This window comes from Seriola lalandi, unplaced genomic scaffold, assembly GCF_002814215.2.
Source record: "Seriola lalandi dorsalis isolate HSWRI2012SDOR001 ecotype SW California unplaced genomic scaffold, Sedor1 jcf7180002054567, whole genome shotgun sequence".
NCBI classification, from domain to species: Eukaryota; Metazoa; Chordata; class Actinopteri; order Carangiformes; family Carangidae; genus Seriola; species Seriola lalandi.
Window position 1 is genome coordinate 1,160,813 of NW_019525120.1, and position 23,409 is coordinate 1,184,221.

At 41.9% G+C, this 23,409-nt stretch overlaps 1 protein-coding gene across 1 annotated transcript in view; it reads left to right on the forward strand.

Annotated features, from left to right (window-relative positions):
• LOC111662630 (FRAS1 related extracellular matrix 2) overlaps positions 1-21,615 on the forward strand; it is a 60,227-nt gene extending 38,612 nt beyond the window's left edge. Inside the window, exons 6-24 of the mRNA XM_023416551.2 lie at positions 49-300; positions 5,489-5,638; positions 5,777-5,986; positions 6,957-7,154; positions 7,555-7,719; positions 7,981-8,163; positions 9,301-9,431; positions 9,884-10,042; positions 10,880-11,183; positions 12,087-12,218; positions 12,635-12,966; positions 16,312-16,504; positions 16,610-16,735; positions 16,896-17,023; positions 17,218-17,352; positions 17,456-17,582; positions 17,786-17,973; positions 18,101-18,247; positions 18,709-21,615. Coding sequence (XP_023272319.1) covers positions 49-300; positions 5,489-5,638; positions 5,777-5,986; positions 6,957-7,154; positions 7,555-7,719; positions 7,981-8,163; positions 9,301-9,431; positions 9,884-10,042; positions 10,880-11,183; positions 12,087-12,218; positions 12,635-12,966; positions 16,312-16,504; positions 16,610-16,735; positions 16,896-17,023; positions 17,218-17,352; positions 17,456-17,582; positions 17,786-17,973; positions 18,101-18,247; positions 18,709-19,257 — 3,809 coding nt within the window. The 3' untranslated portion in view covers positions 19,258-21,615. The remainder of the gene's footprint in view (positions 1-48; positions 301-5,488; positions 5,639-5,776; positions 5,987-6,956; positions 7,155-7,554; positions 7,720-7,980; positions 8,164-9,300; positions 9,432-9,883; positions 10,043-10,879; positions 11,184-12,086; positions 12,219-12,634; positions 12,967-16,311; positions 16,505-16,609; positions 16,736-16,895; positions 17,024-17,217; positions 17,353-17,455; positions 17,583-17,785; positions 17,974-18,100; positions 18,248-18,708) is intronic.
• Positions 21,616-23,409: the final 1,794 nt, after the last annotated feature.

The window sequence follows — 23,409 nt, forward strand, 5'->3', positions numbered from 1 at the left end:
CCCCCTATAACTCTGACCTCACCTGTCCTCTTCCCGGTCACCTTGAAGGGTCTGCCTCAGGAACGATCCCCACCACCGTCCTGTCTTACTCGGACTACATCTCCCGTCCGGAGGAGCACGGCAGCATCCTTCGCTTCGACAAGGGTGAGAGGGAGAAGCAGTGTCGCGTGGTGATCATCGACGACTCTCTGTACGAGGGGGATGAGAGCTTCAATGTCACGCTGTCGCTGCCTGTCGGGGGACGTCTGGGAATGCACTACCCCAGCACCAAAGTCAACATCTTGGAGGATATGGACGATGGTAAGGCCTGCTGATTCTGATAATATGTATGTACAGAATATGTCTGTCAATCTGTAGGTAATTAGTTTTTTTTTTGTTTTTTTTTAGCTTCCACCGTGTTTCTATTCCCAGTGATCTTCCTGTGAAAGTTACAATAACTTTATAGAGAAAATCAAGCTCTGGTTAAACTTTCCTTCGAATGTGATGTACCCAAATCACACGGATGAGAGGTCAGAGTGAACTTTGCAAAAAGGCATTTTGTCTCCAAAGAGAGGCTTAGGAGATTTAATTAATTTCTGCCTGGTTTGTGTGTGTATGTGTGTATGTGTGTATGTGTGTATGTGTGTATGTGTGTGTGTGTGTGTGTATGGATTTAAGGTTAAAAAACACATGCTTATATGCAGACACACAGTTTCATATAAAGTTTATGGGTGTGTATTCACAGCGCTAGAAGTTGTGGTGAATTGAATTGTCACCAGAGCCTTTATGTCACAGATATTCTCTTAATTAAAAGTTGTTTACAAACCTACTGGGTGTTGGATAAGAGTGCTGAGAGCACCCTTACATGGACCCCGCACCTCGCAGGAGACAGATGGAGTAAAACTCCCTGTCTCACTGTCATCCAGACAGTTTTTAATTACAGTCCAGACTCACACAGGAGTCCAGTGGGACTACATTATCACACATGTCTGTGGTCGGCTTTCATCGTGTTGCAGCATCGTATGGACAAAGTAGATTACATCTTCTGAGAGGCAGAGACATGTCTATGAGATTTATCTTGGGACAGACAAGCCTGTTGGGAAATACCTATTCCAATCTACAGGCGTTCTGCACCCTCTCACTATTTTGCATTGATTTACTTTATAGACTTGGAGAGATTGAATGTCTCTGCTCAAGGTTTTTTGTTAAATGCCATGCCGTAGATTGTTACAGTAAAAGTCATACTTTGTTCTTCCAGGAGATGAATGATGACGGGAGCAGTGGTGTAATAAATTTGGGTCAAATACCAGCCATGTAACAAAGGGGTTGACTCTACATCAAAGCCAAATAGATAGTGTGAAGGAAGTTTTTCCTGTCCTTGTTCACGCTGTGACTGTCACTGTAGAGGCTTATGAGCTCCCCTATCGATCTGGCTTCTAACCAGAAAAATGCAAACTGTTGAAATTGCCCTAGTTTCCTGTTAGTTAAGTACAAGTAACACTTAAAGCATCACGATGCCAGCCAATCTTTTACGATGAGTTGTGAGGACGATGCATCAACAAATAAATAAGAAAGTCTAATTGACCTACATCCAGCCCCACTAAGTATAAATGACTTGTTTTCACTGGCTACAATGCTCCAGATGTACAAACAATAAAGTGCCCTAAATTTATTTGTTCACCCTTTCTATAATTGTTACCTTGTTAAATAGACACTGACCTTGTTTTATTCATTATATTCTGAGGCCGGAAATGAGCGTCTACATTTAGCTGCCATCTTAAATAACTACAGAGGGAAGAAAAGAAAAAAAAAAAACTCTAAGGTAGAGCAAGAAAAATAGTTATAATATTAAAAGCTAAAAATGCCATCTGGTCAGGGTGGAAATAGCGCTCTAAATAGACAATACAGCAGAATACTGTATCACACAAGGTAACTAACAGTTTACTATAGTTTCTTAACTAGAAACACTTTGTTGATGAGTGTCTTCCTCTTTAGTAGCTCCTTCAGTGTGTCATCTATTGTTTGTATTGGAAAGAACAGTGACAGTGACATGCTGTTGCCAGACTGCAGACTGGAATAAAGAAAACAATGAGGACTCAGAACTGAGAACTCATTTAGGGATACAAACAATTGCGCCAAATTGAATATGTGTGTGCGGAGGCATCAGGGGGCTAGTTAACAAGAAAGCATGACACTCTGTCTGATTGTTAGTAAATTGTCAGAAGACTTCAGTCGTGGTGCCGAGTTCAAAGGAATGGAAATGTGTTTGTGAAAGCCCGACTCCTGTGAGAGATGATGTGTCATTTTTAGCCTCCCAGAGGATAATACACCGTCTGCCAGTGCTCTAATACCTGCACCCAGGCAGTCAAAACTTCAGCCTCCCTCACTTTAGTTCAACCTCAAGTCACCAAGGAAAATAGCGAAACGAGAGTCTGTGTTCACGTGTGTGTGTGTGTGTGTGTGTGTGTGTGTGTGCGCTTGGCCGCCTGTATGTTTATATGTGCCTGTGTGTCTGCACGCACCGACTTAATGCCAGACCTCGAATTCTGCATCAACTGTAAGCGACCGCTGGTGCTTCTCCGGCCCCATTTTTCCTTCCCCCAGGTCTAAGTCAAGTTCAGTCTGCTGTTCTCCTTCCATCCATTTCCCCACTACCACTACTCTCTCTCTCTCCTCTGTCTCACACATTCACTCTTTCTCTCACTTTAGCTGTTAAAAAAAAAAAAAAAGGGCCCAGGGGTGTCTGCTAGATTTAGTACTTTATCAGATTAAACTCTACAGTACCTGTCTCCCTGCGTGCTGCGCTCCGCATGGCTGCACTCTCTGACTCAAAGTGAGTGTTGTCATCTCCTTGTACCCTGCCAAGGAGAGAGGACACTCAGGCTCTCTCAGTTGGGTACATATGGCCACAGCTGAGTTTGTAGAATTGTAGATTAGCTCGGGCTATTTCTTGGAAACCCAGTCCTTCATATCAATATTAGGGCAGCCTTGCAATTGATCACGCTCACGAAGCAGCAGACTTACTCACTAGTACGCTGTGCCCTCGCTGTAAATAAACAGCGCTGTTACTTTCCAATTGTAGGAGGTAGATTGTGGCAGACTCACAATTGGAGGGATTTTGTTCCTCCTATTGTTATTACAGAACAACACATTCCATTCTCGAAGCAAATCATTTTAATTACAAATTCTTCTACTTTACATACACGCCATCTTGCACCACATGTCCTCAATTAGCATGCGAGCAACAAATTGTGGCGAGCCCCTTCTCTCACAATTCCTTAATTTTCTGCCTTAATTTTGCCTCCTGTTACATACAATATAACACTGAGTGTTAAAATGAAAAGAAAAATACAACAAATCAGGTCAGAGTTGTGTTTGATTTTATTCGTTGTTAAAGGCCTGAAAAGATAAAACTGTCCACAGTGTGACATCAAAAAGCAAATATTAAGAGAAAAGTCAGAAATCTTGAACGTAAACATTTTAATTTCCTGCCTTCTTAATCACTGTGTGATCCCTTATATGTATAAATTTAAAGCCCATGCACCAATGAGAAATGTATGACAAAGAAAAGAACTTAATTTGTACAATCTCATTTGTCTGCTCCTTCCTAAAAGCAGGGGTCCTCCTGAAGAGGACAGCTGAGAATGTTCCATAAACGGTATTTAAAGGTGCAGTGACACACAAATGGCTACAGATGCCCACACGTAGTAATTATCACAATTTGGCTTCACACCTTCCCCAGCCCTCACACACACTTCAGAGTGCTAAACCACAGGCGTGGCCCCGGAGGGGAGAGAGGATGCGGTTCTCACTCATCAGTCATCACTCAGCCCTTTCTCACAGTATCAAGAATCTGTCGTCCCGGGCGCAGTCGGGACATGTGTGAACGCAGACGTGTACATTATCACTCGAGCAGAAGTTTCCTCTCTAAAGCATAAAAGGAATGTGTGCCATATTGAGACATGTTTCCGGTATGAGTGTTGAAGTAGGCATTGACGTAGCAGTAATAATCAATAATAAAAAATAAAAAATAAAAAATAAAAACCCTTGCCAGCCTCCACACTGTTTACTTGTCTATCTGGTCAAATGTTTTTAACCCACACACACAATCTGTAATCCTTCTTTTTTACCCTGCCACTGTGCAAATACATAAAGTCTATTTGCATTACAAACCAGCGCTACATCTGTGAGGTGAGGCTGACTGTGTGGGAGGAAAAAGGTACGAGAGAGAAAGACAGATGCACAGAGGAAACAAGTCTTTAGATGGAGAGGCTGCTCTTGATGTAAGATGCTCGCTCGATATCGTCAAGTTGAGAGTCAAAAATGTAACTGCAGTAATTTTCCTCAGTCCCTGCGTTATGAACACTATGCTTAGCTTTTATTATCTGGCCCAGTTAAAGTATATAAATAAAATATGAAATTTAATATATCAGTAAAGTAGTATTCAGGAAAAAAAAAAAAAAAAACGTCTGGACTGCTGAAGTGTTTGATCATGACACAAAAAAATGATAATACGCAGGGCTATTTTTGGATTATATGCCAGAATATAAGAAAGGAGTTGAGTGAGAGAGAGAGAGAGAGTGGCATCTTAAAATGGAGACAGAGGAACTTTTATTCTGTCAGTTTTATGGACTTCACAGGGGGGTGCGGGGGGGGGGGGGGGGGGGGGGGGGTTGCGAGAGATGAAGCTGTCAAATACACATTGGACTGCCTCCACTTTGCTGCCTCAGGAAACAATGCCAGTTCAAACAAGCCTTTGAGCAGTCTAGGGGGCCGCTTTCTCTCTAACTATCTCTCTCACACACACACACACACACACACACACATACACACACACACATATTGTTTTTCAGTGGTAACTTCATCTTTTTTTTTTCGTTGAAAGTACTTAGTGGTTTCTGTCAGGAGAATGATAACAAAGACTGATAACAATGAGGTTGGATGAGAGGCCAAGAAAGGTTGAAAGGTCACGCTTCCCTGCGGATTAACTTCAGACTAATGGGCTGTCGCTGTTTGACCTCTGTATCCGGCCGCTGGCTTTACAAATGAATCATGTCAGAGTGCGGGTGGCTCCTGACAGGTCTAATGTTAGCGCAGGTGCATGCATAAGAAGAGAAGCCAAGTAAGATTAACACTGAGGAAACAGTAAACTAACAAAGGTTGGTCGTATGAAGTGGAGGACCAGTGAAGAGGTACTGATATTGAGTTTCAAAGCAACATGAGATAAAAAATAAATCACCTGTGCCCAAATATATTCTGATCAAAAAAAAGCTTTAATATGTATGTAAGTATTTTATATGTCAAACAGTCTGGAGGTCCACGGCAGGATGTCAAACAGCGAAACTGCATCAAGAAACAACAAGGGCAGAATCACAAATTGGAACATCAGGGAAATGATGAAACCATTGTGCAAAATAAACAACAATTACAAAGTGCTGCTAATTTATTTATTTATTTCCTTTTTTTTTTAATTAATTAATTTAATTTTTTTGCTTTCTCCGCTCCCCAGCTCCAGTGTTTTACTTTGGAGAGCTGGAGTATCATGTGGATGAGAGCGATGGTTACGTGGAGGTGAAAGTGTGGAGGACGGGAACCGATCTGTCCAAGACTGGCACAGTCATCGTCCGCTCTCGCAAGGCCGAGCCCGTGTCGGCAGAGGGTGAGGTCATACAGCCAAACAAAAGCTGCTTGTGACTGATTACAAATGATTGAATTCACCAATTAGACCATCTCTTCTCAACTTATCATCATTGTAATATTGTCTGACTTGTCACCCCACTCTCTGTCCCTCCTCCAGCCGGTAATGACTATGTGGGCATCAGTCGTAACTTGGACTTCGCCCCGGGTGTCAGCATGCAGACGTTCAAGGTCACCATTCTGGATGACCTGGGACAGCCAGAGCTGGAGGGGACTGAGAGCTTTGAGCTGGTCCTACGGATGCCAGTGCAGGGCATCCTGGGAGATCCTGAGAAGGCTACAGTCTTTATCAATGACTCGGTGTCTGACTGTAAGTGATTTGATTATCTTTTACTTGAGAATCTTTCTCACCTACCATATATTTATTTGCTGTTTTATGCATGGCTCTAGGGAGGGCAGTGTTAGTCTGTCATTGGTGCACACAGTTTCTGCAGACATTCATGGGCCCCAGAGGATGAATCCTCCTGAATATGGTGATCCCCTTACTCTTCCTCTCTCTACACCAGGTTCACATTTTATTGCTTTTAGTGAAAGGCCTTGATAATGAGTAGATGAATTGCCATGAAATTTGATAAAGGTACCTATGATGCCCAGAAGATAAATCTAAATCTTTTAGGATCCTCTGATTTTTCTACTGGTGCCACCATCTACTCAATGGATTGGCCCAAAATGTTGTACAGATAATATTTCTCCTCCCTGACTTTCCATCTAGCACCATCAAAGGATCACGAATTTTCAATTTAACCATTACTATGGTGGTTTATGGTTCCCACGAGCCTCGGCTTTACTTTGTGTTTAGTGTGAATTAGCAAATGTTAGCATGCTAAGGTGCTGAGCATGCTTGCACACAGACACTAGCGTTACAGATGTTTGCTAGCGTTCAGCTCTGCGCCTCACAGAGCCCCTAGTATGACTGTAGACTTTTGTTTTTACATGTTTCATTCAAAATCTTTTTGTGTCAAATGTGCTTTATGAATAAAGTTTATTGTTATTAATGGCAGTAGCTGCCCCAGGTGGTAAAAACTCTCTTAGGAACATGTTTTGCCTAGCTTGTTTCTTTCTTTACACTTTTAAACAATGTACCTGCTTTGCTAAGCACAGCTTAACAATTAATTTGTCAATTTTCTTTGGTGTGAATCCCTAGTTTGTTGTTGTTGACAGCCGTGTTATCGGATTTGATTTGTAAAATCAGTTCAGCCACTTAGTGTCAGCCCAGACAGCATGGAGGACATTATTACTGCCTTTGTCGCGCATGAATGAACTCTCCTGTTGACCGACAGTGCCAAAGGTCCAGTTCCGTGAGCCTGTGTACACCGGAGAGGAGAGTGACGGTCAGATCGCCGTGACAGTGTATCGCAGCGGTGACATCAGACACAAATCCACTGTTCGCTGTTATACCCGCCAGGGCTCCGCACAGGTCACCTCTGACTTTGATGAACGACCCAACACAGAAGCGTCAGTCATCACTTTCTTACCAGGTACTTCAATAATCACACAAGTACACCACATGTTTCCTCTCTCTTCTTTTGTGTTTGTTTAAAGGTATCTTGTTTTGAGAGTTGACACCCTTTTAATCAAGTAAACAGCTCATCCACACATTTTCAGCTTTTTGTCACATTTTTTGCAAGATCGACAGTGCCTTCCAGATACCGCAAAGGCTTGCAAGTTTAACTGTGTTCCACACCTTTCTTACTGTGCTGTCATTATCATTTTTTTTTGCAAAATATATTTTAACAGCTTCCAAAAACTCTGGAGGACCTGAGTAAATGGGGGAAATACAGAAAAGAAAACTGAATAATTGTAGAACTTACTCTATTTTTTCTTCCACCTTGAATTTTTTAACATGTCTTGTCATCACCGCCTTGCTGTGCACTCTAGGCGAGGTGGAGAAGCCGTGTGTTCTGTCACTGGTTGATGACACGCTGTATGAAGAAGGAGAAGAGCTACGGTTGGTTTTAGGCGACGCAAAGAGCGACTCACAGTTTGGCGCGTCAGTGGGAGCTCTGAGTGAGACCCTGGTGAAAATCAAGGACACAGCTGACAGTAAGTGAGATGGAGAGGGAAGACGATGGTGAAGGAAAGTCAGATATTAACTATTTTAGTTTTTATTTGTCTGGATACTTGAAGTGTTTTGGCTGATGAATATGAAACATATGGTAAATGCTGAGTATACCTGAACATATGCTTTTAATTTATAATTGTCATGAGCAGCGATGATAAAGGATTTAAAGGTTTACATCCATAATCCTATAATGTTTTTGCTTCATATTTTATCTTTGTCCCCTCACTTTCCGTGCACCTTAGAACCCATCATCCGTTTTGTGGAAACCAAGTTCAGTGTTAGTGAACCGAAAGAGGCCGGCGCCGTGGCAACTGTGAGGATCCCCGTGGTACGAGTGGGTGACACGTCAAAGGTGTCAGTGGTCCGGGTTCACACCAAAGACGGGTCGGCTGTCTCTGGAGAGGACTATTACCCCGTGTCTCGAGGTAAACTCTGCACATGTCGTCTTATGGCTCATATAGTTGCATTTGTAATTCATGCTGCACTTTAACAGCATCAGCATGCAACAGTAATGTGACCTTGCCTGACCAAAAATGATGCACGCTTGATCTTCATAAGAGTTTTCTAAGCGACCAGTGGATGCATCCAAAACTTTAAATCACCAGCATAGTTTGAAAAAGTGAAAGTGATGTATATAAAAACTTCTTCTTCTTCTTCTTCTTCTTCTTCATCCTCCATATGATAGAAATAATTCAGGAACCCACTCGTCGATTTATCACACTGCGACACCACTTGTGGTCAAAAACTTCACAAGACTCATCACCTTTGTTCTTAAAGCCTGCAGATATCCTGATACATTCCCGTCATGCATTTGCAGCAGCTAATATAGTTTTGACAAGTCTGAAACAAGGCTCCCTATAGGAATGTTAAGTGAATGAAAATGGGCATAGGGGGTTTATTGGGGCGAGGGTCATTGATTTCTAATTTCATCCCAAATGGGGAAAGATTATTTCTTCAATAGTCCAGTGGAGGATCGTGTAATTTTTGATTGAATTTCAGTATTCTTCATGCTTTGTCAGCAGGGTGAAATCTTCCTCTCCATCCACTCAGCTTTTAGTGCAGGGAACCTTTCTTTGCTTAATCAAGGCTTGAAATATTTATGTGAAATACATTCAGTCTATTCAAATCATACCTGCCTGGCCCCGCTGTTCAAATAGTGCGAATGTCCCAGCAGTTTTGAATCATTCAGCGCTGAATTTCTCATTTTGTGCAATATTTTCTCAGTGCAGCACAGTTCTAATGCAAAGCTCTATTACTTTCCTTGCAAGGAGATGGACCACCTTTGGCAGTATGCAAATAGGAATGTGCATGCACTGCTTTTTAGCAAAGTGATATATTCCTCTGAAGCAATAAAACATGAATTGGGCTAAACCGTGAGACTTTTCTTTTTCTCTTTCTTTTTTGTGGAAAACTAAACTCAGCAAAACTTGGCTTTGAAATCACCTGAACCACTTTTATCACCAACAAAAATGTCAGAGAGCCATTTATGCATTACGCTGTTGGTGCACTTAATGAGCTGCATTTCAAACTGCTTTCTCTGGTGTTCGCATGTGTCTCCACAGACATCGAGTTTAAACAAGGGGAAAAGGAACACGTGGTGGAGGTGGAGGTGCTGTTTGACGGCGTCAGAGAGATGAGGGAGGCCTTTACTCTCCACCTGAAGCCGGATGAAAACATGGTGGCTGAAACACAGGTCAGGAACGTGCTCATGCCCACAACCGAGCAAATCATACGAAATCCACACAGACAGTTATGGGATTGAAGCCTGATGAAAAAGTAAAGAGATGAAGAAACGTTTTTTCCTGATTTGACCCATATTTATCCAGGTCACTCCCGCTGAGATCAGGGATCTCTTTTACACGGGTGTCCCAGCCCAGACAACAGCAGCACTTTACTGTAGTTGCAGCCAAAAGACTGATGAAAACATTTCACAATAAATAATAGATTATCTGAGAGAGAGAAAAAAAAAAAAAAGTTCAGCGAGCAGAAGAAAAGAGGCAGACAGAGAGATATGAGTAGAAAGAGAAACCAAGATTCAGCCGTGACTGTGAGAATGCAAACACATCCAGCTCTGTGATGACTGTAATTCATTGTGTCTGTGTGAGTAGCTCTCATTGGTCTTGCACCTCTTTTTTTGTGGAACAGGTAACTAAAGTTATAGTTTACATCGAGGAGACCAACAGTATGGCTGACGTCACCTTCCCCTCCTTGCCTCACGTGGTGTCTCTGTTCCATTACGACGACGTCGCCAGGACACCGGACAACCTCCACCCACCTGCCGGCTACCCCGTCATCTGCGTGACGGTGAGTCAACCTCAAAGGATACAAAGTGGATTTGAGGACCTCTTTTTAATTGAACTGAACTCACAAAACCTGCACACTCCAGCAGCACCTGGCAAACTGTAACTCTGGGGCATGGTAGGCTTTTTCTGTAATGACTCAGAAGGACCTAATCATGACCCACATCCTCTGGGAGTGGAGGGCACATTGTTATCCCCCTAGGATCCATACTTTTGTTCTGCCAAAGTTAAACTGTCCTTCCAGAGTCTGTCCTTAAAACACACATTAAACAGTTTAGTAGGCCACAGTCCTCGTTCTTTCACCCACAGGAGAACCACTCTTGAATACGGGCACTTAAATGGATTTTCCTGATGTGTTAAGTCATCTGATTCTCAGGTGAATTCTATGTGTGGCTGGAGCTGTTTTTGTGTTTGTGTGTGTGTGTGTGTGTGTGTGTGTGTGTGTGTGTGTGTGTGTGTGTGTGTTTCCCTGTGTCGTGGTCAGCTGCGTAGGATGTTCCCTGGGAGGACAAAATGAAGTAGTCTTGTCAAAATTGATTGTATTGAGCGCTGCACATGGAGGCACAGTGTCAACAGGTTTAAATCCATAGAAACACTTCAAGGCTTATGCCTCCATGCCATATCTCTATCTCTCTATCTCTCTCTACAAAATAAGCAGTTTTAAGGATTCGAATAGGAAAGCATAACACACCGAAACATCTGGATTTCCTTGGCAACAATCGCTCACTTGTCTTGTCTTCTCTACCTCTCTCTCCCTTTGTCCTCCGGCGTCTGCTTTCCCATCCCTCTGCTGTCCCTGCCCATCCGCCCACTCCTTCTGTATTCCTTATCCGTCCTCCAGGCTTGCAGCACGAAATACCCAGACTACGACAAGACGGGCTCTATCTGTGTCAGCGAGCACATCAACAACACCTTGACCCGCTACCGCTGGCTGATCAGCGCCCCTGCCGGCCCCGATGGCGTCACCAGTCCCATGAGGGAGGTGGATTTTGACACCTTCTTCACCTCCTCCAAGATGATCACGCTGGATTCAGTCTACTTCCAGGCAGGCTCCAGGGTCCAGTGTGCTGCTAGGGCTGTTAATTCTAACGGGGATGAAGGTTTAGAGCTCAGCAGCCCCATTGTCACTATCAGCCAGGAGGAAGGTGAGGACGGAACAACGAACATCCCTCTCTTAAGTCTTGTGTTGCCAGTTTTTTTCTAGAGAAGGGATAAAACACATTAGCAAAAAGACTTCAGGGATAGTGTGTTTGAGTGAAAAGTACCCGCTGTACGGCACAGTTGTGTAACAGACTAATGAAAAAGAAAAATCCACCCAAATCAGTGGAAGACAAGCATTTACAAAGCAGCTTTTTGTTCCTATTTTCGTTGCACTGAGCTAAGTGGTAAACAGTCTTCAGATCCTCTACCACAATGTATAAATACTCCATTACAAGTAAAATACCTGCATTCAAAATGTTACTTGAAGTATTAGCAAAACCTAAGAGTGTTATAGTATGAATTATCATTTTATTGGATGATTATTTCTGATGCTTTAATGCGTAAGTAGAGTTTTACTGTTAGGGTGGAGCTAATTTAAATTAATTTATCTACCATTAGTTTAATCTGTAACAATGCATGATATTTTAAAAGGTCATCATATGATGCTATAATCTTACCAGAATATAGCAGAAACTAAACTGTCAAATAAATGTAGTTGGGTTTCATTTTGAAACGTAGAAGTATAATATAGTATAATATAGAATTATAATAACCTCCTCTCTGTTGCTATGCTATTTCAGTATGCAGCGCTCACTCCAAGCAACAAGTTCAGGCTCTCTGTCTCAGGGTGGTCGCAAGGTATTCTTAGAAATATGGAAACCACCGTCTGACTCAGTGACACATCAGGCGGAAAATGTATTAAACAGCATGTATAACAATGTTAAATGAGCAAAGGTGGATTTATCGCATAAGTAACCAGCTGTTGATCCAAACATAGCCCTTGATTTCGTGTTGCAGTCTGTCCTTGTGTTCAGAGTCTCTCTCCTCCTCTCCTCTGTCTTATAAAGGTATGTGTCAACCGCGTAAGATGGGGACCGTTGGCGCTGAGCCTTTCTCTGCCAAGCTACGGTACACTGGAGCAGACGACCCGAAACATCCCAACCTCATCAAAGTGACTGTCACCATGCCTCACATAGATGGTGGGTAGAAGCTGGAGGCAGGACTCGTACCACAGATGAAGTGAAGTGTAATGTAGTGTGTGTAATATTCACGTCTGGGGATCCTCAGGAGCGTGACAGCCAGAATATAGATCTTGCCGAGTTGTATCGAACCCCACTGTAGAAACCCTCCAGCACACCCGCTACTTAACATTCCCTTCTTGATTTTTAATCAGTTTCCTTCTGCCTCGCCTCCTCCAGGTTTCCTTCCTCATTTTTTTTCCTGTTGCTCCCCTGCTTTTCTTTTCATTACTTTTCTCCCTCTTCGTTCAACTATTTCTTTCCTCTTAGTTTTTGAAATAATCATTTCTCTCACTTCACATATCAAAGGTAGTTGGACACGCTCAGGATCACATCATCTCTCTCTCTCTCTCTCTCTCTCTCTCTCTGCTTTGCAGGCATGCTTCCGGTAATCTCCACTCGACCTCTCATGAACTTTGACCTGACGCTCAGTCCTGATGGAACCCGGGTCGGAAACCACCGCTGTTCCAACTTGCTTGACTACAACGAGGTCACCACCGGTTACGGCTTCATCACCGCTTCGACGCGCACGCCCGAGAGCATGGGAGACGCGGGTCCCTATCAGTTCAGCAGCTCTCTGCGGGGGAACAGCACACTGCGCTTCTACAAAAACCTCAACCTGGAAGCCTGTCTCTGGGAGTTCACCAGCTACTACCACATGTCTGAGCTGCTCACTGACTGCGGAGGCACCATAGGGACTGATGGACAGGTGTGTGTGTGTGTGTGTTTTTGTGTACATATGTCCACAACTTATAAATTCTAATCTAGGCTTTGTATGTACATCTGCCTGACTGTTAGCCTTTTTGTGTGTGTGTGTGTGTGTGTGTGTGTGTGTGTGTGTGTGTGTGTGTGTGTGTGTGTGTGTTTGCCAGCTCTGCATCCCGCCATATGATTGTCAACTTTTAGAGCTCATGCACTCATACGTACACAGAAATGTACACACTCAAACAAAGTATTTCCAGCCTGTCAGTCTCTCCCTTAATGCTTACCACTGCTATCAACATGGAGCATTAAAGCTTAGACTCACAGGAAATCTGTGAAATCTTGAAAGACAAAACAACTGATTTGGGGCAGTGGATAGCTTGAGTACACAAACATCCTGTCAAGGTTAAGGGCACAAGTCTTACTTACCTATCCGGCGGCTTTGCTCAGTTTCTCTTTCACTGCTGTGAAACTACACCTCGGCATAGAAGTCAGATGGCCCTGTTGAATTTTGACGTTACTGTCGGCTGTCAATTAGACGCTAACCCACCCTTGGTGGTTGTTTGCTATTGTTGTATCATTGCAACAGATGATGCAGTTGTTATTTATGTTCAGAGCTCCAATGTTCTCCTGCCTCTTGTTGTTGTTGGGCATTAGGAAACAGACCCTTGCTCCTTTGCTCATGTCCTGCTGCCCTTTTCTGTTCCTTCAGCCTTTGATCTACAAGCTTCTCCTTGCTGATCAGACTGCTGAGTGTGTGGGTGGGTTTTGTGTGTGTGTGTGGGTGGGTTTTGTGTGTGTGTGTGTGTGTGTGTGTGTGTGTGTGTGTGAGACAGGAAAATAGGAAGATGAAGAAGAAATAAGAAATTAATGTACTTGTCCCCGGTCACAGCAAGAACCCCTGGCACTCATAGTTACACATGACACCCATCATCCACAAGACCTCCTTTTAATTAAGGGAGATCAGTGTCACACTGTCACTTGTAAAGGCTCAAATTAGGCTCAAAGGGATTTTAAGCTTGTAAATTGATGTTCACAAATAACTCCAAAGTTTATAGTTGTAAATAAACCTTTGTAAATCTGCAGGAGAAATGCAAGTTTGTGTGTGGAAAAGATTTGTGTTTGTATACAGAGACTGTAAATATACTCTGTGAACAAATGATATCAGTGGTGAGGTCGCTCAAAGACACACTGAATAAAGAAGTGCTTTTATGAACATCCGAATACAGATACAAAGCACAAAACTATGTGTGAAATTCAGAGCTCAAAGGTCCCGCACAGCGTGTGACCCTGAACGTAAAAATACACATTTTTTCACACATGTTCAAAATCACTTCCTCTTTCAAAGTGCTTTGTGATTGGAGTGTCATTGTCCAGTCAAATTCCGGTGTGAGAACAGGGTCAATATTTGCACTTGTAGCTTCAGGGTGTGGGACCTTTGAGGGCTGAGTTCACCACTGTTTTGTGCTTTAAATCTATATACAGATGTTCACAAAAGTGCTTCTTTATTTTTTTGTGTAACCTCATAACTGATATCATCATCATCCTTTGCTTTTTAACAATAGAAATCATTTTACACATGTACAACCTTCAGTTTCTCATATAGATTTACAAAGATTGATTTACGACTATAAACTTTGGAATTATTTGTGAACAAGCTCACTTTATGAAATCTTATTCTAATTGAAGTCGATACACTCGGGTTAGGTTTCCAAGGAGTGCCAAAAAAAAAAAAAAAGAAAGAAAACGAAGCAGTCACAACCTTGCAGCTCCAGCAGGGTGCACAAATAAAAGAGGACAGAAAGAGTTAGATAATTCAGTGACCTCCGACGTACAAAAGACAAATTTACTTTTAATAAGAAAAACATAGAATTTTGGCTTTAATGAGCTTGATCTTTGTTTTATTCTTAGTTTTTCATCACAACTTTTACATGCAGATCTAAGATTGAAAGATTGAACGCAGAAAAGATGATGAAATTTCAAGACAGTTGAAAATGTCTATTGTAATTTGGAATCTCCAGGTGAACAGCGACTTTATTTATTCCTTTCTGTTCCAGTCAGGATAAAATTATTTTAGGAGGTTGTTGAAGTAAAATCCTTGTTTTTTTTCAAACCCTCAGGCTGTGGTGGTTAGTCTCTCAATTTATAGTCATTTAATCTCTCATTTGGCTTTGGGTAAACTGGGTAGTGAATTACAGGCTTTTGGTGGAGATTCTCTCTGTTGGCAAATATATTATATCTACTCTTAATGTAGTGATACTTGTGTAATGCTAGAAAGGTTTTTTTAGAAATAAGATTTGGTGTTGCTATATATGTACTCAAGTGATAAAGAATAGTTGATGGGAGAAAGGAGGAGAATGAAAGGATTAGGAATCACATTCATTCATTTCATTTTTTTTTTTTTTTTTTTTTGTACTGAAAACATCTTGTGCCAAATTGCTTTTCTTAGCTTCTCTTGCCAGTTAATCTCCTGCCCAGTTCTCCGTTTGGTAATTGACTATGCTAATTGACAAGTTTTCACTTCTAGTCGAACAAAGATAATATTGTGCAATTTCAATCTGTTTCTAAGACAAAGTGGCTTTGACAAACTTGTGTGTGGGCACATCTCTCAGGTCTCACAAAAATGCTGAAATAATGTTGGTGAGCAGAGACACCTAGTGGATGACTTTGTGTAAATACAGCTAAAAATTTCATGTTACCTGAGGCTTTAAGTTGTATTGGATTTTTTTTTTTTTTTTCCAGAAAAGGTGTTGAGTAGATTTGTAACAGTTTATTTTCAGCTTTATAAATCAAAGAAAATGCGATCGGATGTTTGTGTAATTACCATTATGTTCTAGTGATTGTTGCCTTAGTAATGTTCAGTGTGAATTATGAAGTTTTTAAATACTTGGAAAACTTAAAAAAAAAAAAAAAAACAAGATAGAAATGAACAATACAAGCCCACATCACCGTCCACTGTTGCACAGCATAGGAAGACTTTTATGCATCTTTGACAACTCTGAGTAGGAGTGAGTTCAAACACCTTGTGGAGGAGAACAGTGTGTTCATCTGTTACATCTTCTCACTGCTTATTATAGCTGAGCGACCTAGAGTCACCCTTAATCTAAAGGCATAATACAACTGCTGTCACACAGCATCTACTGCGGAGTTCTTGTTGTTTTAAACACTGTGCCTTGTCGATGATGAATTTTACTCCCTGAGAACATTTTGAGCCTAAAGTTGTAACTGCTCTTGACTCAGGGTGAAGAAAAACACATGTTCAAGGATGGTCGCATTCAATGTATTGGCTTGTTTTTCTCAGACATTATTAAAGCTCGTTCTTCACTCCTCGCTGTTGGAAACATCCCTACAGGTGCTGAACCTGGTCCAGTCCTACGTGACCCTGCGTGTGCCTCTTTACGTGTCGTACGTATTCCACTCCCCCGTGGGAACCGGTGGCTGGCAGCACTTCGACCTGCAGTCCGAGCTGCGCCTCACTTTTGTGTACGACACAGCCATTCTCTGGAAGGACGGCATCGGCAGCCCCCCTCAGGCTGAGCTACAGGGTCAGTTTCCAAGACTGTGAGAACATTATAGGTTCTGGACTTAATGTCATCTACACAAAAGAACAGTTTTGTTGAATCTGGTGTGTTTGTGTGTATTTTCGCCAGGTGCGTTGTATCCCACCAGCATGCGCATCAATGACCAGGGACGTTTGGTGGTAAACTTCCGCACCAAGGCTCGTTTCAGGGGTCTGTTCGTGGAGTCTCATTCTGGAGGCAGAATTAAAAGAGCTGGTGAGACTGACAGATTATTATAATCATATATTGTTCCTCATTAAATTCACAGTCACTGAAGACACAGATACATGGCTTGATAGGCATCACATTTTATCTTATCAGTTGAAAATCAGTCTGCCGTTATGAACTTATCCCCCTCTCAACTTGTGTTACCAAGCAACCTCCATGTCATCTATGGTGATGAGCATGGACCACCCAGGCCTGACCTTTAACCTCACCTTAATGAGGAGTGAGCCCACCTACAACCAGCCGGTCCAGCAGTGGACATTCACCTCTGACTTTGCTGTAAGTACGGCCGCATTAAATGTTCTTTTTTGTGTGTGTGTGTGTGTGTGTGTGTGTGTGTGTGTTTGTGTGTGTGTATGTGTGTGTGTGTGGGTGTGTCCCGGTGCACAGCCTGAAACATCCGCTGAATAAATCTGTGTTACTGACATGAAACAGACTGATCCTTGTGTATCTGGCCTCTCTGCTCCATACAGGTGAGAGACTACTCTGGGACGTACACTGTGAAGTTGATCCCCTGTACCACAGCTCAGAATACAGAGTACACGGTTCCACCTGTTTGCAGTCCCAGAGAGCCAGTCACCTTCGACCTAGACATCAGATTCCAGCAAGTACGGCAGACTTCTCTGTTTCTTCTTGTTTTTCTCTCTCTCTGTTGCTGGCTCTCTTTCTTCGCTGTACTATCCCCCGCTAACTATCTCCGTCCTTCTTCAGGTGAGCGATCCGGTTGCAGTGGAATTCAGTCTCAACACTCAGATGTTCTTGTTGTCCAAGAGAAGCCTGTGGCTCTCTGATGGCTCCATGGGTTTCGGTCAGGAGAGTGACGTAGCCTTTTCAGAGGGTAAGTTCCCTCTTACAAGCCCTAAAGACTTTAATCATCTGGGCAATGAAAATTTATAGAGCTACGATAAACCAATAGTTGTAGATGTTTTTATCCCACAAGTGGAATTTCCATTATATCATTTTGTCTCTTTTGCAATGTCTGATTTTTCTACCTTTCAGGAAGCCATTTATCTGAGTTTATGCCAATTTCTCCTATTTCAGGTGATACGATCTATGGCCGTGTGATGGTGGACCCCGTGCAGAATCTGGGAGACTCTTTCTTCTGTAGCATAGAGAAGGTGTTCCTCTGCACCGGCGCCGATGGATATGTGCCGAAGTACAACCCGACCAAGTTTGAATTCGGCTGCCTGGCTGATTCTCCGTCATTGCTTTATAGATTCAAGATTCTTGTGAGTATATTCAGGTTTTTCATTTTTGTAGTTTCTGTACACGGAGGGATTCAAAATGATATTTTACAATTTCCTGATTTTTTTATTTATTTATTTTTTTCCCTCTCAATCTCACACACCTCATCAGGACAAGGCTCAGCCAGAGACTCAGGCCAACGGGTTTGGTGATGTCAGTTTTAATGCTAAGCTGGCAGTGGATGATCCTTCAGCTCTGTCCCTTGTCAGGCAGCCAGGATCTGACGGCTTTAGAGTGGACTCTGCAGCCATGTTCCAGGTACCTTATTTTTACTTTTCCTTGTAGCCAATTGCTTGATTCTCTTTATTGTGAACCAGAAGTTTGAGTCGTGAGATACTTTGTTGTTCAGTGCAAGAGCGACTGTGCATTTGTGAAGCAGAACAACCATGAGAGCTTGGAACATGTAGACTTTGTTACTCCACTATTGTATATACACTGTATGTTTTTCCTTGACTGATGATCCTGTGCAGAGTATTATTGTATTTTTAATCACCAAATACATTCAGTCAGTTTAAGGCTGTGAAAGCTCACAAAAATCAAAAGTCTAATGAGTCAGATTAGCACCAGCAGGTCCCATTTTATCAAAAATTACCATAGATGATTCATTTTGCAAGACGTGCCCATTTTGGACCAATTCAGTTTGCTTTCTTTGTGCCAGATTTCACTAATTTCTTAAATTGAACATAATTCTAAGATATGCATAATCATGTTTTCCTCAGGTTGCTGCAGGCCGTGAGTGGTACATTCACACCATTTACACAGTCCGCTCCAAAGAGAATGCTAACAGAGGCATTGGAAAGCGCAGCCTAGAGTACCACTCCTTGGTTTCCACGAGCAACGATCTGGTCTTGACCGCATCGGGCGGCAAAGGTCATCGCTCCAGGAGGTCGGCAGGCGATGAAGTCCCCAAGGTTGCCGAGGATATCGGAGCAGACAACAACCGTGGCACCAATATCATGCACATCGCTTTGGACCGCACCAAGCGGCGGGCGGCGGGGTCGGATGAATTGTTCGTCGACAGGCCTGAACCTAGTGAATTGAATGCAGAGAAGGAAGAGGAGGGTCTGGTGACTGTGGTGGGGGCGCTGGTGGGGCTGCTGCTGACCGTCCTCGTCATTGTCATCGTGGTGCTCGTGCTGAGATCCAGACAGAAGGATGTTAAGGAGGGGTGGAGGGAGGGGGTGCAGGAGGTGGTGAAAGGGTCTGTCAGCACAGAGCCCATGTTGGTGGTGAGGATGCAAGACTGCCACAACAGCTCGGAGGTCTGAGCAACAGATGCATGTATGGACAGATGGACAAAGAGATGAGGAGTATGTGGGAGCTTTTATAAAAAAAATAAATAAAAAAATTTTGGATTTTCTTTTTTTTTTCTAAATTTTTAACTGGTATTAAATTACTTTCATAACACCAAAAATCTGAGATTGATCATATGCGTTATTTGGTGTGTGTGTGTGTGTGTGTGTGTGTGTGTGTGTGTGTGTGTGTGTGTGTGTGTGTGTGTGTGCGTGTGCGTGTGTCTGTGTGTGTCTGTGTTTGTGTGTGTGTGCCTGTTAGTGTGGGGGGATTTCTACAGTATTGGATCCATTACGCACCTTGGTCACTGCAACAGAAACAGCACAACAGTCCTATACACTGTCCTCAGTTAACATTCCAACTTGTGCTGCTGGTAGCATGGTATTTCCATTTCTCTCTCACTGGCTTAATGGTGTTAAAGTGCCTGAAGCAGCTATATCCCTTCAGGACAGTCCCAGTCACAGAGAGCACTTTTCTAATAAAGCTAGTGTCACACAGACCAAGTCGGAGGTTTAGTGCTGCGTGTGTACCTCGGGTGAAGGGGGCCGGATGATGTCACTGATCGTACTGAAAGGAGTAGTTCGCCACAACTGTCCTCCTGTCAGACGAAACTTCACTGAAGTTCGTTACTCCTGCGCATCTCCTGAAACATTAGTGCTAACAAGACCGTCTTTTCTACAGCTCGCAGAAGAGACACTAGATTCCTGAACACATTGTGTAGCATTTTCTAAGCATTTAGCAGCTTGCGATTGCATTGTGGATGCAGCATTACCCCAATAATCTCACTCACTGTCCTCAGAGTTGTTCTAAAGTGCATCCATTACCGGAGGATTTAGGAAAGTATTGAGGATTGAAAGATAAAGATTGGACTCATTATAAATATTGAACCCATAGCCTAAATGTTTGGTTACAAAACATTTAAGACTACGCTGCATGAGTAGATTAGTATTCACCCCGGGCTGAACTGTGCCTTTAGGCCTACAATTTTGTCCTGAAATATTTGCTGTGACTCACTCTGGATTACACAATGTGTAATGACACAAGATGCCACCAGTTTTTTCTTATCTGTGAACTAAACCTGCGTAGCTCTCCTATCAAACTACTGGATGAAAACCACTGCTGTTGGAATTTATGTTTAATAACCAGCTGAACGTTTTATTCATTCACTGTGTCTACTGTTCTTTATTTTGGTTACCATTATGATGAGGAATGTTTTCTTAGATATATTGATCATTTCTGGGGAGGGGTTTTCTCATATTGGTTGTGTTTTTGTAAACTCAGTTATTCTTATTATTGTCATTCGTTTACAGTTCATCATGGCTTCTGTCACCCCAATGTTTACTGCTATCTATCCTCGCAGTGTTGTTGCTCCACTGTGTTGCCATATTCATTCAAAATACTTTGGACATCATGTTTCATGTTTGTTTTTAATTAACACTAGTTTTAGGGTACATATGTATAAAGACACTCATCTCAGGAGTTATTTATTTTATAGAGAATGGACTGTGTGTTGTTACACAATTTACTACTGTTGACTGTAGAGAATCTCTATGGAGCCACTTTCCACTTCTGTGTTACACTGCTAATAAGTGTGGTGCTGTGAACATGCAAATACTGTATCCATAACCAATGATCTGACCCCTGTTCTTCTCACATTATGTTCCCGTAAGCTTTATTTTTGTCACTAGTGCTGTGTGGGATTTCAGTGTTCTGACTCAGTTTTTTCGAACAAAGGATGCAAACTAAATAGCTTCTTACAGATCAGTATGTCACCATGAAAAATGTTACGTTTAAGACATTTAATATAATCTGCTATTTCATTCATGTTGTCACTGGTGAAATTTCTTGTTTACATGTGTTGTTAAACCTGTGTCTTACTCTGCTCTGGATATACAACATGCTGAGATCAGTGTTCCTAAATATTTGTCTTATTATGGTGCTGTGAGTCATCAATTTGTACTTATCTCCAATATTTATCAGGGTTGGATGATGTGACGAACATCAGCTGGAGATGTATGAATCAGTGAGGGATGTGAGGGTTTGTACAGCAATTAGTCTGTGGAGACCCAGCTGTAATTTTTATTTTTATGTTATTTTGGCCCTGATGAATTTGGAAATAACACCATATCTGACATCAAATGCACTTTTTGAGTCACATCCCTCACATGCCAATCCAAGCTATGCAATGTAACGTATAACCCACAGCCAGTTATTCCCATGTATATGACAATTTTAGCACAAACAATCAAACTTGATATTCACTTTGTGTCTTTTTATGAATGGGTTTTTATGTATATGTATTTAAGAATAAATATTGTTGCTTACTGGTAGAATGTTGATTTAATCAGTGTTTATGCCAAGTTGTAGAATTGAGACTTGGAATATGACAGAAAAATGAGAACTTGAGATTTGATTGGGATTTACTCGGAGGTGTAGTGCTGCCGGAGCCATTTTTTCCTCAAAGTGAAGAAATACAATATTCACAGTTTACATAATCCAGTTGAAATTCATACACATTTCTTTTATGCACTTTAAGATCCGAAAAGTATATGTCACACAAGAGAGCCAATAAAAACAAATTGAATGGTCAAAGTTGTGATATTGATATAGAAGGAGTGTTGATTGAGTCATGACATCTGAACAGTTGCAGGTATCTTCTGCTAGCCTTTGAACTGAGACACCACGGCAGTATTTGCAAACTATGTGCTCGATCCTGTGTAGAATAGACCAGCCCTTCACCCTGTGTTCGTAGTTGTATAATTGGAATGAGCTTAATTTTTAGTGTGCAAGTTGATTCGCATGCACTGTTAAAAAAAAAAAAAAAGTGTAAAAGAACTGGTAATTTTCACACAATTTTCTCTCTGTAACACCCATACATGTATGATTATGATTATTATTATTAGAATAATCATACACCTCTAAAAAAGAGATAGATTGGTTTAAGATAGAATGACTTTAAGCAATTACCTATGCAACAACCCCAGAGTTGCTCCTAGTTCTGGTGGATGTTGAGGCAGTAGTATATTGCTGACATCCACACAAGGCATTGTAAAAATTCAGAACACTGCCATTCACAATGGTCTGGTGTACTGCAATCATGAAGTGTCCAGCTGTCAGGGGAGCACATTTAAAGTTAAAAGAACAGTCTAACAGCATGACTGTCAAAAAAACACAATGAGGAACTAGTAGGTTTTCACATATGAGCAATTTTGGCCTTGATGATATCGAGCTGTTGAGGCCCAGGAGGCAGCAAAGAATCCATTCCCTAAATCATGATGCTTCTTTCACTGTAGTTCACCTTTGAGATGATGATTCCATGTTGGTATGCAGTGGCATTTTTACACCATGCATAGAGCTGCATGTTTTTCCAAAACAATTCAACCTTGGTTTCACCAGTCCACAAAACATTTTCCCAGCAGTGACATAGGGAAGACTCATGAACAGAGATGCTAAGCAGCTCCAATGATTCCTACTCTGGGATTGATTTTCTACTTCACAGATCATTCTGCATTGTGCGTTTGGAGTCAGCTGGGAGCCCACTTCTAAGCAGAGTAGCCACAGAACTAAATAATCTCCATTAACAAACAGTGTCGAAATGTGAACTGATGAATACCAACACGATTTGAGATGACTTTTTTCAAATTTTCCCACTTCATTCAAATCAACAATTCTTGATTGTAAGTCTTGTGAGAGACCTTTTTTTCCAAGGCATGGTTCACGTCAGCAGATGATTCTTGTGAATAGCAAATTCAAACTGTTTCTTTAGAAATCGGAGTAGCTCTAACCCACACCTCCAATGCTTTCATTGATTGGACTCCAGGTTTAATAACTATTGCCTCCTATTAACTTTTGTTAATGCCATTTGCTAAGAGTTTCACATACTCTTTCTAGCCAACACCTTGAATGTTTAAATTATGTTTTCAATATAGACAAGAACAAGACAATGATGTCAATAGTAAAAATAGATTGTGTTTGTTTATTTTGACTTAGATGAAAATTTGACCAAATTTATACAGAAATGCAGGTTTACTTCAGGTGTTTCATGCCACTCTGAGAGAGGGGAAGGCGAAGGGGGTCTCTGATTGGTTAAGATGGAAAATGACGCACCACAAATGTGCCTGCGTCCC